The sequence below is a fragment of the Halichoeres trimaculatus genome, unplaced genomic scaffold (genome assembly GCF_033239565.1).
Source record: "Halichoeres trimaculatus isolate MK-OKI-2021-1 unplaced genomic scaffold, fHalTri1.1 fHalTri1_scaffold_12, whole genome shotgun sequence".
NCBI classification, from domain to species: Eukaryota; Metazoa; Chordata; class Actinopteri; order Labriformes; family Labridae; genus Halichoeres; species Halichoeres trimaculatus.
The window spans coordinates 6,876,469-6,888,518 of NW_027437190.1; the positions used below are offsets into that span (position 1 = coordinate 6,876,469).

Below are 12,050 nucleotides of genomic sequence, written 5' to 3' on the forward strand. Positions count from 1 at the left end.
GGATATTTCTTAAAAGTGTTAAAGCTCCATATTGATAAGTTTTGATGTCGTACTTTTTTTTTTTTTTTTTTTTTTTTTTTTACTTTAAACATTTTCTTCCTAGTGTCCTGACACTTGTGTCCTACAGTGGACATGGGACATTTCTAGATCTTGTTTTATTTTTATTTTATTTTTTTATGTATTTTTCGTGTGAAGTGCAGGGTAGTTCAAGTGACAAAGGATTGACATGCTCACAAACTGACGTTGAAGAACCAGTCAAAACACATACACAACACACACAGATTAATACACATAGATACATAGACATGTATACATAAACACATAGCTCAATTGAAGTTAAGTGGAAAGTTTTCAGTGTTTTTTCCAGATTTGATGACATGTATACACCTGGAAAAAAGGAGGGCAAATGAGCTAAAGCTGAAACAAGCTAACTTTAAGATAGGAAATGATTAATGTTTTGACTTAATCACAAAAAAACTCTGGGTTTTCCCTTTAAAACATTAGAACAGATGACAGGAAAAAAGATTTTTTTCAGTTTAAGACAGTCCCACTGTTCACTTCAAAGAAAACTCAATTTAAAAGAATAAAAATAATGTTTTGGAAAAAAATTTATACATATATTGCAGAATGCTATTTTCAACCAAGACAGCTATGTAATGCGAGAAAATCAAGTGGCAATCTCCGGTCTAAGAATATGAGACAATGCTGAAAGAAAGTGCTGAAATCTGCTGTTTCTTGAGTGACTGCTTAAAGCTGGCTCCGGAAGTACTTATTGTCACATACACACCAAGCCTAGAAAAAGCTGTTTTCAAAGCAGAAATTAACCTATTTACAGCCTGGTTCAAAAAACACGTCTCCTGTCTGAGTCACAAATTTTACTATCCGCACACACTGCACGGGTGGTGATTTTTTTCTAACTTTGCCGTACAGAGGACATTGAGATCCGAAACTTGCCCAATCAGAGGCACAGCTCAGGGTCACGTGACTAACAGGTGCCCTATAGCTGTACACAAAGCCGTTGCCACTACCAATATGGCCGGTATAGCCGATGTGCTTCATTCTGTTACAGAAACAGACGGGTGACGTCAGGGAGACTACGTCCATGTTAAATGCAGTCTATGAGAAAAATCAGAAATGTTAACCCTTTTTCTGGGTCTCATGAGGATATGACATGTATTGCAATGCACTGGATGTTTTTCAGAACCTGTTTGCTATTTTTGTTGACTGCTTTTCATCATGTGTACCCAATGTGTTCTCCAAGATATTGCCCATGGCTTTGGCATTTTCAGCTCTGGATCCCTGCGTGGAGGTTTTGGGAAGCCCGTGTTGTCTCCCGGCCTCTCTCAGAGTGTAGGTGGTTATCTGACTCTCCGTGTATTCACAGCCACCGCTCTCGCCTTATCAGCAGTCTGAAGCTTGCATGCTCAATCGCCTGATTTGTCAAGGGTGACTCCAAAAGATTCTGATAGGCACTCCGCAAATCACCCAGTTGATCTAAAATATCGACCAGCCACAAAAAGTCATTACACACAATAATGGCGGGCAGGACCTTGAAGATGTGACTTAATTAGGTTTCAAATGGCTTCAAAAATGCCTTCAAATCAGCTCCCCCGGAGTAATGTGCGCGTGGATTTTTCTCCATGATTACAGGTGTAGAAAGTGAGGCATATCGCGGCTGACGAGGCTGCTGCTGCTCCTGACTGTAGGTGATAGCGAGTGCGCAGGCAGCAGCCATGCACGGCCACACAAAATCACACTGCTGCCACTTTTTAACATGCTCCTCCACTTCCGCCTATACTCTCCTCGCAGCAGATAATGACTGAGGCGGGCGAAGACATGCAGTGTTGCTGGAGCTGCACAAAAAAGTGAAGCGAATGATGTGTTCTCTTAATGAAATTTGGAAAATAATTGAATGTAAATGTGTCTGCGGGCTGAGATAGAGCTGCATACATTGGCAGTATTTAAATGAGAGTGCCTCTTTGAGTTGCTTTGAGCATTTTAATCCTGAGAATAAAACTGCTCTTCATTAACCTCCAACCTCCACAATCAGCAAAACAGACTTTAGCTTTATCAAACGGTAAATGTTTTGTGTTTTAATGAAGTAACAAAGATCTCTTCCCTCTTCACAGAAAACAAAGATCTCCACCTATGACAAGATGTGGGAGTTCATGAGCAGTCGGCGGCACTCTGTCATGGTGAAAAACATCGAGGAAGGCATTCACCGTGTGCTCACCTCGGACTACGCGTTCCTCATGGAGTCCACCACCATCGAGTTTGTCACGCAGCGCAACTGTAACCTCACCCAGATCGGAGGCCTTATCGACTCCAAAGCCTACGGAGTGGGGACACCAATGGGTATGTACGACAGAGTGCTCTCACCCTTTAAATGTGCTCCACACCTGGGTTCAAACACAGGCTGCTTGACTCAAAAAGGATATGCATAATGAAACACTGCTGCAGTTTTAGTCAGTGTGTCAGTTAGAGAAACCTCAGCAGGATCAAAGGATGAAGCTGCTGGAGTCTGTTCAGTCATAAGATCAGCCGCTGAGTTGCTGAAACAATGAGTTCAGGATTGTTGATGATGTGTGATCTCACCTGCTCTCTCTGGAGTTGTGGTATGTGGACTCTTACACTTTGTTGCTGGTGTCCTTCCTCATGATGGTGTTTGCTAAGATGGAAGTTAAGTCTGGCCAGTGGGTTTGTCAAAATAGGAATCAGTGCAAAGTTGCTGTGCTCTAATGGAAAGCGGGATGCACAAATCTAACCCTTTAAGGCCTGTTACCAAAACAAACACCTGAGCTGTGGTATCGGCCAATACTGAAACTGATCAGATCAAATACCAGCTTTACTTTAACATATTCTCTTCCTTACCATGAGGATGAAACTAAGAGTTGTGTTACGGTAACTTCAGGCTTTTCTAATTTTCTAAACCAAAGTGCTCTAAAAAATTGTATCCACACTGACTGTAGTCTTATTTTATGGGATTGTAAATGTGTAAATATGTGGTGAGTAAAGTTTAACTGGAAACTTCAGCAATGGACAAGTAAGGAATCAAACTTGAACATATTAGAATTAGAATTCATGTAAAACAAGTGAGAAAAATCTCCAAACTACTGAGCTGCTGTAGTTATCTTCTTTCATGGTATTTGAGCTCTGTCTGACACAAACGTACTGACTTATCAGCGCTGATGATGAAACCCATGCACTTAGATGTTGAATAGACCTGTTTGGTGGATCGGTCCCATGTCAGTTAGATCTGATCATACATTTTGTGTCTGAATCAAACCAATACCTGATGCCAAGAAATGATTGGTGCATCCCCAGTGTAGAAGACATAAAATACCTGACAATATTGGACTATTACAAAGGGGGAGACCCCACAACCCCCCTGTTCTTCAACACCCCCTCTGTGTTCTAATCTGTGAATGCTTTAGCTGCCAGATGGTATTGCCAGGTCTGACGGCAGATAACCAACAAAGTGTCAAAGTGTTAGACAAGGCTTTGATTAGCATTGTAGCATCTACAAAAAAGACCCCAAGACTTAATCTAGGTTTGATGTGAACAGTTTGTTGAGCTGCTCAATACCAGTTGGATGTAACCACGCCAAAAAAGAAACACTTGGCTCTTTGTTTAACTGTCAGACAAGTTTCATAACTCTCTTATTAAACACACACAACACACAGACATTGGCCGCTGAACCACCCGTCTCGGTTGATGCATTCACAGAAAACTGTATTTCTGAAACAAAAAATAACTCATCTTAGCAGTAACATCTAATAGGGCTGGGACGATATGCTATTCTCGCGATTTGATGACGGTGCGATTGTTGGGGTGCTGATTCAATTTAAATTGCGGTTCTTGGAGATTTACGATTTTGCAATTTTTTTGTTTGCTGTTTCAACACCAGACCATGTTAAAAAGTTGAATAATGATAATAATTTTTAAAGTCTATATCAGGAGCCATATTTTCCCATAAAATTAACATCATCTGAGTCGGAGAGAAACATTTCACCCTCTGCTGGAGAAAAGTGGTAACTTTTTTCCAATCCAATTTATAAACAAAGACTGAAATGAAGAATTTGAATTTGGAAAAAATATATATATCTTTTTTTAAAAAAAAGACTGATTTTGATTTTGTCAAACAAAAAAATCAGTATATATTGATTTTCGATTCGTTCTCCCACCCCTATAATCTAAAACAAACAAGTCAATCAGCCCATTACAGTTTTGCTTGAAAAATCAGGAAAATTGGGAGAATTACCAATTGGGAGTTCAGAGAAGTGGAAGACTCTCGCAGAAATTGAAAGTGTTGGCATGTGAGGAAACCACTTGTCGGTCAAAAGTCAGCACATAACCAGTTTTACCAAGTGTAGAGGAAATTTCAGGAAGCTTGAGCACTTGATGGAAGAAACTCAGGAGACTGAGATGGCTTCAGTTGAAACAGTTTATATAGGTTGGCTGAGGAGATGTCACAAACAATACACATGGATGTGTAGTGTAATGCAGAATCAATTCAATGCAATCTGTGCGTTCAGTATTTACTCTTCCTGAGGTTGTTATGTCTATCTAATAAACCATTCTGTTCAGCTTAGGATGTTAATGTACGCCACAGTCTCACCTGTTCAAGGAAACAAGAACATGAGTATCTGATTCACCTTAGACTGAAGCCACACTGCCTCTGTGTACAGTTAATTTAAGGTCAAATACAGGTTTGTGACTATGCCTGACACATACAGAGGCAATTTACTAAGAAAACGAAGAAGAACAGAATAAGGAAACTCCACCAAGACAAGTCTGCTTATTAAAAGCAACTCTGAAGTCACTTGCAAATATTGGCTTGTTTCTTGTTTCCAATGTTTTTTTCTCTGTTTGAGCTGTCTGGCTGTTACATATTCCACGGCTAACAATGCCCAGGGCTGAGTGGGTGATATATGGAGAACAGCTCTGTAAAGAGTGGGTGACAGAGAGTGGAAATGGTTTCAACCAACAATCCAGCACTGGGAATCACACAAAAAATCAGCATCTTTCAGGTCAGTGAGGATAAACATTTCGTTGACGGAATCCAAAACAAATGCATGCATTACCTGTCACACATTAACTGATGTGGAACAACTCAGACACTTATTAAGGCTTCTTTGATTGACATAAAAATTCAAATTTACAAAATTTACGTTTAATTTGCTTCATTTTCAGTCAAGCTACTTCTTCTAAAAACTTCTAAATGTGTGTCTTTATGAGGTGTATAAGACTTCTCCTGGTGCCAACATGTCATGAAAACCACAGATGACTGTAACCTTGCTTTTTCCCCTCACTGACTTTTTCCCACCGAATCCAAATCCACCCACTTTAGTTCTCATCTCCTTTACCTTCCTCCTTTTTGTAAAGTCTTTCCTTACACTTTGAGCTCCCTCAGTAACGAGATGGCTGATTGTGCCGTGAACCCCCTCCATCCTTCGTCTGCTGGACAAACCCAAACTTTCCGTCCTCACTATTCAGCTTCTGCTGCCTGATCTGCATATCTGAGCCTTCGCCTTCCTCTGAGTGCTCCCGGGGCACTGTCAGTTCTATAAAATAAACTACACGCTGACTCACACACCATAACACCGTGTCAGGCTTCGAGTTAGTGCAAACTTTTCCATAGGAACAAGTTTTCCTCCGAAATCTAGTTGCATTAACATACCACCTTTACAAACAGTCACAGAGCAGCCAGAGACAGCGCTCTGTGTGGGAATAAAAGTCAAAGTCATTTCACGCTAACTAAAAATGAATACACTGTAGTTTGTTTCAGGCACTGATACCACTGAATCAGGTTTAGAGATTGATTGTGGCTTGGCACATCTGGTTTCAAAGGCCACGCATACAAAAATCCCCTGGGTAAAAAAGGGAGATATCTATATTCTATCATTTTTCTAAAAGGACGATCCAAACATATTTTTCTGTCAGTTTGTCTCACTACATCATCACACTTCTTTGAGATGATGGCATCAATGAGGAAAATGGAAAGGAACGAAGAGTTGATTAGCCAATGATTGGACCAGAACTTATATACGAGGCTGGATTGAAAAGTTCATAGCCTGATTAAGAAGGAGTTATGCCATAGCGATGAAACTTGGCATGTATTAAATTCAACATTTTCTGACACTTACATCGATGTTTTCCTGAGATGTTGCTGTGGTAGGACATATGGACACTGGGTCGTCTTTAAAGCTCTCCCTACCCCTCTTTAATTCAGCTTCACACTTTTTCACAGATGATTAAACTGGAGAATCATCCCATAATGTAACAACCATGTCAGAATGAATGTCCTTGAGGGGGTTAACCCCTTTTTCTGCAGATATTTGATAAAACCACGGTGCCTAACTTTATCCATATTCACAAATTGTCTCTGGCTCTACTTTTCAAAGTCCTGAGTCCCGTTAATCTGAACATAAACCATGCTATATGTGTCAGAAAATGTTGTTTAATGCATACCAAGTTTCATCACTGTGGCAGAACTCCTTCCTAGTCAGGCTATAAACTTTTCAGCCCACCCTTCTAGTCTCTTTGTCCACTCAAAGCGCATTCACGTTTCTGATCTCTTTGACCCATCAGCACCACAGTCACAAACTGGTAGCACAGACTTCCATTGTAGGGAATCATCAGTTTTAGCTAACACATTCATACCTATCTCCACATGCCATTGGCTATATTTACATGCACACTGTATTCCTATTAAGGTTCAGGTTCTGGTTGAGGCAATATTCTGAAAAAAGTTTCTCAGAGTGCTGCGCTATTGGAATATTCCTGTCAACGTTAATCTGCATATTCCAGATAAACTGTAGCGGTATGAGTAGTATCATGACAAGACGCCATCCAGGGGTGCTCTTTTGCTCACACTGTATTGACATTTCCACCAGGTAGTCCAAGACGCTTGCTTTTGCGCTATACTGTGGAATATTTCTATCCCTTCTTTATCAAAGTGGGGCTTGAACTCTCTGGTTCTCATTCATCCCAAATCAAAGCTTGTTGCACACTCACCCCAAAAGTATAAGGTCTTTTGCTTTCTTGCCATGTTGAACATGCGCAAAAGTATAAAATTATCCTTTAAGTAGCTCACTTGAGAGCACATTTTAAAATAACATGTTTACATGACCCAATATTTGGGTTGATTTAGGCATATGCACGTGTCTTATTCAGGTTTTTAATAATCAGAAAATGAGCTTAATCGGGTTATGATATTTGGTGAAAGGTGTTGAGATGACTCTTACACAAACAGAATATCGGCATAATCCTAAATGAATTCAGGAATATGGTGCACATGTAAACCTAGTCAGTGAACAACAGTGGGAACAATTTGGGGTTCAGTGTCTTCACTGCAAAAAACTGAAATCTTATCAAGTGTTTTTGTCTTTTTTTAAGTACAAATTGTCTTATTATACTCAATATGAGCCACTTTCAACTTATCAGTCCAGAAAAATGTCTTGTTTCAAGTTATCAGACTACAAAAAATGAGGTTTGAATCGCTTGTAATCAGTAAAAAAAAATCTGCCAATGGAACAAGAAAAAGTAGCTTGAAAATTTTCTTGAGACTAGAATAATGTCTTAATACAAGTAACTTTTCTCTTGTTCCATTGGCAGATTTTTTTTACTGGTTACGAGCAATTCAGACCTCATTTTTGTCCTTAAATAACTTTAAACAAGACATTTTTCTGGATTGGTCAGGTGAATTTGGCTCATATTGAGTCTAAAAGGGAATTTTCTACTGAAAATAAGACAAAAACACTTGATAAGATTTCATACTTGATAAGTTGCTCAAGGACACTTTGGCATGTGACTGCAGGAGCTGGCATCAAACCCCTGACCTTTCCATTGTCAGATGATGACTTCAACACTGAGCCACAGTTTAAAAGTTTACAGTAGTGAGAAAAACAGGTAAAGAGATTTGTACTAGATGAAGAAATGTTTTTGAGAAAGTGTGCTCTCCTCTTTCAAACCCAAAAAGAAGAATGAGGGAAAAAGCTGTTCCAGCGCTTAGTATGAGAGGGGAGAAAAGTGGAGGATGCTCTCCAGTCTGCAAAGGGTCCCACTCACCTATGATGGCTGAACTTCCCAGACTTCTCTCTGTCTGCCCATATTATTGACAACAAATGGAAAATGCTTTCCTGCCTGCTTCTCACAGCTGTGTGACACAAGACTCTGTGAATACGACTGTTTCTGTTCCTGTTGCAGTCACATAGGTCAATGCACACACTGGGTGTATTTTTCAAGGACAAAAATATGTTAACATTTGAAGGTGTTTTTAAAAAAAAAAAAAAAAAAAAAAGAGGTGTCTCAGTGAAACGAAACGAAAGTGCAGTGGAGACTTCCATAAATCCTGCTCTTTGCACTTTTTGTGTGCCCTGTATATTTTCCAGGTGTTTATTGTGATGTATCATCACATTACTGTCTTGCAGCTACTGAACCATGACACCATCAATAATCCTGGCCACATATTGAGTATTATATCAGAACATATTGTGAAACCTGGCTAAATGATCTCCCAGCTATGTAAGATGCTTAATTCTGATTGGTTAGGTTGAAGGTTATTAGCTGTCACCAACAATGAGCAATGGCAAAGGCAGACTGCTCACACGTCATGTCATATCACTCCATAGAAATGTGTTCTGGCACATTTTACTTCTGTTTGTCAAGGTGAGGTTAAAAACAAGCGACAACCTCCAGTCTGAAAGTATGAAGCCTATGCAGACGTATTGATCTTTTTAGTGAAATGTACATTTTTTTCAGCCTGGTTTTAGGGAGGAAGCGCTCAGGGGGGGTGATTTACTTTCCTTAGTTTGTAAACTTTAAGTTTTGGGGCATCTGTGGCTCAGAGAGTCGTCGTCTCTTAATCAGAAGGACAAGGTTTCCATCCCAGCTCCTGCAGTCACATGCCAAAGTGTCCTTGAGCAAGACACTGCACCCCAAATTGCTCCTCCTGTGGTTTAGCTGGAGGCACAAGCCAGTGTGTAAGCCAGGATACATTTGGAGGGCTGTGTCAGCGAGGGCATCCAGTGTGAAACTTTCCAAATCAACAAGTGGAACAGAATCAGGAACAAGTCATTCCCCCACTGAAAGAGAAAAGACATAAAAACAAAAAGAAGAAGAAAAACGTTTTATTTTAATATTTTATCGTGTCAGTTGGTGTCATTAACACAACAGTTTGTATCTTAATGTTTCTGACTATATTGACACATTTTTCCCTTCCTTTTTGTGTGCCCACCGCCCAGACAGAATATAAAACGTACATAAACAACTGATACTCAAAGGATAATAAAATCAAAATAATAGATAAATAATACGATTCCAAATTCATTGTACATACTGTGCAGCAACTCTCAATATACATCCTTAAATTGGGTTTACATTCAAAATGTGTATTTCCATTATTTACGTATTGTTGAAACAGAGTATATCACGATAATAAAGGTAACAGAAGAAAACTAACCATTGTACATAAAAAAAGTAGATAGATTAATAAAATGAATAAAGTTTTTTCAAGTCATAATAAAGTACAAATTAAGCAATACAAAGACTCAGACCTCACCCCTGGACAGAGTAAGAAAAACTTTTGAGTTTGGCAATAAAAGGGCATGGCTGACTGAGAGGTGGGCACCCTGTGGCTTGGAGAGGCTAAAGGCCCGCCTCCTTACCTCATCCTAACTCAAAAAAAAAAAAAAAAAAAGATTCAGTCAAGCGTTGTAAATATGGCATGGGCTGATGATTGGCTACAACATTCTGTATCAAAAAATAGTCAGGTTACATTGTGGAGAGTGCTCACAAATTAAGTAGTCTATTGGTAAAATCATTTCTTTAAACCCTGGATTAACCATATCAGTGATGTAAAAAGTGTTTTGGTAGTCAACCATATGCTGTTAATTCAAGGCAAACACCTTACACCATACATTTGTTAAGCACTGTATATTATATAAACCTCACAGTATCCCCATCTAAAAGTCTAAAAATGGAGTTTCCATTAACCTTTATGTGTGTGGTATGGTAAAAAAATGAATTTTAGTGACTATTTGCATATGTAACTAAAAAGTGACTGTTGGAACTAAGACAAAAGAAATTTAAATGATTTTAGAGAAGTTCAGACAGAGCAGCCTTCCACATATTGAGAGCACAGTGGCCCCTAATCGTGAGGACTGACGATCTGTAGGGTTTTTGTTGTGCAGACAGTTGACAGGAGACAGGTGAGGGCTGGATGGTTGGGAAAAGCTGTGCGTCATCATCACGCTGAGGGAGAGGAGGCTTTGCTGTCTTAGAGGATTAAAAACAAATTCATTAAACCAAAGTGGAGATAAGTTTAAAGGAGCTACTGGTGCCACATCTATATGAAATATAAGCCTCCTTTCTCCAAATATAACCTGTGGTAGTCTTCAAAATGCAGAACAAAATATAATCCTTCCCTCCCTTAGTGTATGGATAATGTCGGGTCAGAAGAGTTATATAAAATCCCAAACTCAGCTGTTCCAAATCAAAGTTGTGTAATATTATCCTCGTGTGTTTTTGCAGCACTGCTCTCCAGGGTTAATCCAGGTGAAGGAAATGCTAAGCAGGGAAACTCCTGGGGCTGTCTCCAGCAGGCAGAATACAACGCTGTCACATAAATAAAGGGCTGAACATGGAGGGAGGTATCTTACACGGTGTGTGTGTCGAGGTGCAACATTAGATTACAGGGATCAGTAGCAGAATGTCATAATCCTGTTATAAACACAGTGAGAAGAACAACTGTGGTTAGGACCCAGCAGAATTACAACCAGCAGACAAAATGATAAGCTTTGCAAAAGGCTACTCCTAATCACCCCTACTCACTGAGATAGAGGCACTGACCGGGCCGTCTTCATACTCCCTTTAAGAGGGGCCTTAACCTCTTAATTATTCATCTGAATCTTTATTTAGCCTAGTTATTCCACTGAGATCAGAGATCTCTATTCCAAGAGAGGCCTAGAGAAGAATGGCAGCAGAACAGTTTCAGAAAGTTTCAATAACAAAGACTCAGACACAAACATAAAGAAATAACACAAGTGATAAACCAAACTTGTAGTCTGGGTTCCAAAGTGTTTACTAAAATATAATAAAGATAAATACAAAGCTAAGCTAACTGTCAGTCAGCTAACTGTGAGTCCTTACCAAAAGTCAAATAAACAAAAACTGGGTAACAACAAACTGAATACCATTCAATCAGCGAGGTTTGTGTTTCTAGATACAGATACCCACTCATTTCCTTTTTATTTATTTATTTTTGCATCTAATAACTTATTCATTTTTGTACAAGATCACATTGCTGGTTCCACTAAGATACTTCTGAAGATTTGTGCAGTTGTTAATGAGTGTCATCTGCGTAAACTGAAAAGCAGATTATCCATGGGCTGTTTGCTCAAAGCATTTATGTAGTTAGAAAATAAGAGTGGGCCCAGTGCCAAACCTTGAGGGATACCTTTGTGAATGTAAACCACACTCCAGAGGTGGGGACTCGAGTTTGCATCTCTAACTAGAGTCGCATTTAAGCCACGCACACAGAGACTTTAGTCTTTACTTGGAATTGTGTTGAAAGGACTTAAGACTCGACTCTGACTCGTGTTTTTGGACTCGTGAACAATCATGTTTTCTTGTTTTGCGTGTTAAGATTGGTGAAACTGAGACAAGCTTAAAGTGATTCCTAGAGTACGTAGAGCTGACTGCGAAGTCCACAGGGTTCACATCAAAGATGCTGGATCATCGTCAAATTTTGTCAGGCACCTGTAAACTCACCCAGACAGGGTGATATAACAAACAACCAATTAGCACTGATACTGTATACTAACAGATAGAATTGATGATAGTACAGTAAATGCTTTCAATGCTTTTTATAGATATAATTGTGCAGTATTTCGTAGTAGACCGGACAGCAGCAGATGACAAAAGCTCATAAAACTTATTTTTTAGAGACTTGAGACTTGACTCAGACTCTTGACCTAAGATTTGAGACTTGACTTGGTCTTCTAAAAGAGACTTGTGAACAGCCACAACATGCTGGGATCTAGGAGTGA

At 39.4% G+C, this 12,050-nt stretch overlaps 1 protein-coding gene across 2 annotated transcripts in view; it reads left to right on the forward strand.

The window, feature by feature from the left end:
* grik2 (glutamate receptor, ionotropic, kainate 2) overlaps nt 1–12,050 on the forward strand; it is a 425,745-nt gene that overhangs the window by 355,882 nt on the left and 57,813 nt on the right. For both annotated transcript variants that reach the window (XM_074682842.1, XM_074682843.1), the window contains exon 15: nt 2,130–2,355. In XM_074682842.1, coding sequence (XP_074538943.1) covers nt 2,130–2,355 — 226 coding nt within the window. The remainder of the gene's footprint in view (nt 1–2,129; nt 2,356–12,050) is intronic.